General features: G+C 35.0%; 1 protein-coding gene across 1 annotated transcript; it reads right to left on the bottom strand.

The window, feature by feature from the left end:
• LOC104733023 lies at positions 312-1,358 on the bottom strand. The gene has a single exon (XM_010452632.2). The coding sequence runs from the start codon at positions 1,273-1,275 to the stop codon at positions 700-702; it is 576 nt and encodes a 191-aa protein (XP_010450934.1). The 5' UTR covers positions 1,276-1,358; the 3' UTR covers positions 312-699.

Here is a 4,707-nt window from a genome sequence, read left to right as displayed (position 1 = left end):
TTTTTTTTTTTTTTTTTTTTTTTTTTTTTTTTTTTTTTTTTTTTTTTTTTTTTTTTTTTTTTTTTTTCACTTTCTCTATAGTCAATTGTTGATACACAATATACAGAAATTGCTTTAATTTTCTCAACAAAATTACCTCGTTTTATATTACATCGAACAATATTAACAATGTAGCAAAACACTCACGTATATTTTTTTTGGAGCAACCAATACGACAATACAAGTAAACCAGTCAACTTTATCAGTCAACTTTTGTCAAATCTTATTAGTCAAAGGTTTTAAAATTCTCATACTATTTAATCAATATAAAATGTACCGTTTGACTAGTAGTATCTCTACTACTTTATCACTTGTCGGTATAGTTTATAAGTATTTCACAAAACAAGTACAGTATATTTTTTCTTCCTATGAACTGTGAACATTATATTTCTAAATTACAACCAGTATATACTGTTACGTCAACCTCTATATTATTTATTCTCATAAACGAATGTAAACACAAATTAATAACATTAAAAAAACAAAAAAAGTAACCCGAATTAGACTCTTAGTTATATAATATGAGTATGACGATCCGCATTGAGATTCTTACTTCGTCTTGCTCCAAAATCATAAGCTTAAACCAATCATATACCTAACTCTTCACATGTTCCAGAAATTAGTTTATATAGGATCGTGTTTAAAAGATAAGAGAACGCTTCACTTTCTCCGATCACGGCTACCGGAAAAAACAGGGCCTAAGCAAAATATATCAGCCAATGGGACATTCAACGCCGGACTATTCATGGATCTTGGAGCTCTAAACTCTGTAGAATTCATCTTCTTCAAATTCTTCATCTTCTTCTTCTTTTGCGGTTCACTATTGCTCCGTTGATACTCCGAAGAAGAATTAGTTTTCTTGTTTCTCATTGAGTACCCAACAGATTTGCTTCGGACAAGCCAAAACCCACACCCAAAACTTGGATCATCACCTTCTGAGTCAGAACCTCTTGTGTCGGATTTCACGGCTAGGGTTGGGAGATTGCTTCTCGGAGAAGTAACATCGGTCTTCTTAGAAATCGTGTCGGTGGCCAAGTGAGAGAGGCTTTTCCAGTCTGAGAAGAGCTCGTCTGCGTGAGAAACCCGTTGTTTTGAATTCTGTCGTAGACAAAAATCGAACTCGGGGCTTGAATTGAGACATGACTGGTCTGATTCTGATCGGAGAGGGACTCTCTCTTCGGAATGGTGAAGATTGTGAGATGATATTGAGGTAACTCTGCTTTTAAGACTACTCATCGTGAAGATTATTAAAAGAAAAAGGAAATAAATGTTTTTGACGAATGGTCTTAATAAAAAAATTGTGAGGTGTAGAAAAGAAGAGCAACAAGGTTGATAGATATATATATACGGCTACACGAAGAATGTTTACACAACAATTCACATACCATTATTGACTATATGCAAAAAGTATTCTTTTGTTTTTTTACATTCTTTCGGAACTTTTTTTCTTAGTTTGTTTCGATTATTTTGTCACAAATTTTCCTGCTGTTAGATAAAACGAACACAAATTATCTTAGTTATACGTATAATATATCTCATTTACAATTTTGCTATTACATGAGTTTACATAATAATACATGAGACACTAAAAGCTTTGCAAGCCTATACGTAGATGGATTTGGGTCAGAACATACACTTACTGACTTAGATATGTTTGTAAATTCGATTTCTGCCACGACCAACACTCATGTGTGTGGGGGTGTTTAGTTAATTTAGATTTTTGTCAGATTATTTACTCTAATGTGCTTACTAAACAATCTTGATAAAAATATATGTTTTTTTAATATTAATCGGTGCTTTGGCTAACGGAACCGGCTAATTCGGGATGAAAAAAAAAAGACTTAGTAAAACCAAAAATAAAAAGATGTGTAAAACGAAAACGTAGAAAAAGTAAAATCTGACTTAATCTAAAGTTTTTATTTTTGCTTTTTGGGTGCAGGAAATACTTTGACTTCAGCACTGATATTTGGTAGACTTTGAAGTTGAAGCATTGATTCTTCTTGGTAGACTTTGAAAAGTTGAAGGGAAGGGAGAACTGAGAAGACCCCAACATCTAAGTTTTGTTGAACACAGAAACTATTCACCAAATTAATTTACAAATTATAACAGCTCACTAAAAAAAATTCAATAGAAAGAATGACTATTATAACAAAAAGATTAGAACAAAGTTCTCTCTTATAAGCTTTTTTTTTTCTGTGCATGTTCGTGCTTTTCAACTTACCTGTTTCTTCAAAACCTACCTTTATTTTTATAGATTCCTTTTTATAACGAATCTCTAGAGTTTATGTTGGTTTATCTTGCAAATTACACAACTCTAATTTTGTATAGACTACATACCAATATAGGCCCAGTTTATAGTTTAGATCAAATATGACCATATGAAACAAACATATACAACAATATGTATATTTTTTATACGTATCATACTAACTATATTTTTGTTTAGCTATGAAATTATCTGCTGATATGGTTTACCAAATCCATGAAGTTAGTTTTCTTAGGCATAAAAGTCTAAAGTTGTATTTATGTATGTTACTGTTGCAATGCTTCTGGACGTACGTAATTTAACAAACACTAAGAGATACTCTGGTTAACGAGACGCATGATACCTTTTAGCAAGGGTTAACACAAAACTGTTTGACAATATTTGTTCGATGATCCAGTAAATAATTAATTTAAATTATTTTAAAATACTTTCGTGTTGTAAACTAGAGAGTTTAGGGAATGAAATTTCTTGTCTTATTCTTATTATTAATCACGAGGTTACACATATATATAGTCAAGGGCAAAGCCCAATTACATAAGAAACATAAACCGACCTAGACTAAAGGCCATGGCCGATGGGACTTATGGCCTTGGACGGACACGGGCCATGTATAGGCTTGGTTATGGAGTCCATCCATTAAGTGGTTTATAACACTCCCCCTTGGATGACATAACCATGCCGATGCTAAGGGATCGATGCAATACGCTAGGGGGTGCTGCCTCATTAAAACCTTACCAATGGGACAAAACCATGGTGAAGGAAAAAGAGTACAACATGCATTGCTCCCCCTGTTCCAAGCATCACTCTAAGTCCTTAAGCCCTTGCATGCCAATCTGGTGCGCGAGCTTCTTAAATGTTGATGTCGGTAGTGACTTGGTGAAGAGATCGGCTGAACTTGTACCACTCGAACTTCTCCGGCCTTTTGTAGTTCATGTGTGAAGAAGAACTTGGGTAGAATATGCTTTGTCCGATCTCCCTTGATGTAACCTTCCTTAAGCTGTGCGATGCAGGCTGTATTGTCTTCATAGATTACGGTTGGCTCCTTGTCCTCGACCATACCACAATTTGCTCTAATGTGCTGGGTCATCGACCTTAACCATACACACTCATGGCTTGCATTATGTGGATCTGATAAATAACCTGCAACAGCAAAACCAACTAAATCATTCTTTGTTATAGTTAGTATAATATAAACCCAAAATCTAACATTCCTTGTAGGTAACATAATACATGTTTAATTCCGTCCCAGTGCCTTTGGGTTGGATGAAAGCTATATCTAGCTAGGAGGTTCACAGCAAAACATATGTTCGGTCTAGTGTGGCTAGCCAAGAACATTAACGCTCCTATAGCACTGAGGTATGGCACTTCAGGTCCAAGAACTTCTTCATCGGCCTTCTTTGGACCAAATGGATCTTTATCCAAGTCTAAGCTCCTAACTACCATTGGCTGGTCAATGGGTGAGCTTCGTCCATATTAAACCTCTTGAGTACCTTTTCTGTATATGCCATTTGATGCACAAGGATTCCATTATTTATGTACTCAAGCTGTAATCCCAAACAGAATTTTGTCTTGCCTAGGTCTTTCATTTCAAATTCTTTCTTTAGATATTCTACTGTTTGGGCAATTTCACCAGAAGTCCCAAGGATGTTTAAATCATCCACATAAACTGCTATTATTACAAACCCTTTGTTTGCAAACTTCTTTATAAATATACATGGACTGATTGGGTCATTCTTATAGCCTTCTTTAGCTAAATATTCACTTAATCGATTATACCACATTCGACCACTTTGTTTCAGTCCATAAAGGGATTTGTTCAGCCTTATGCGTTCTCGAGAACTACTCTTATCTTTGAGCTCAAAACCTTCTGGTAATCTCATATAAATTTTATTATCCAGTGGACCATATAAGTATGCGGTTACAACATCCATTAACCGCAAATCCAGTTTTTCTCTTATAGCCAGACTTATTAGATTTCTAAAAGTTGTTGCATCCATCCTAGGGGAGTATATCTCCTCATAATCTATTCCTGGTCTTTGAGAGAATCCTTGTGCTACAAGCCGTGCTTTGTATCTCACAATTTCATTCTTCTCATTTCTCTTCCTTACAAAGACCCACTTATGTCCAACTGGTNTCCAAGTCTAAGCTTCTAATAACCATTGGGCTGGTCAATGGGTGAGCTTCGTCCATATTAAACCTCTTGAGTACCTTTTCTGTATATGCCATTTGATGCACAAGGATTCCATTATTTATGTACTCAAGCTGTAGCCCCAAACAGAATTTTGTCTTGCCTAGGTCTTTCATTTCAAACTCTTTCTTGAGATATTCTACTGTTTGGGCAATTTCACCAGAAGTTCCAAGGATGTTTAAATCATCCACATAAACTGCTATTATAACAAACC

This window comes from Camelina sativa, chromosome 12 (genome assembly GCF_000633955.1).
Source record: "Camelina sativa cultivar DH55 chromosome 12, Cs, whole genome shotgun sequence".
In the NCBI taxonomy this organism is placed as follows: Eukaryota; Viridiplantae; Streptophyta; class Magnoliopsida; order Brassicales; family Brassicaceae; genus Camelina; species Camelina sativa.
This window is presented reverse-complemented; position numbering and strand designations above follow the sequence as displayed.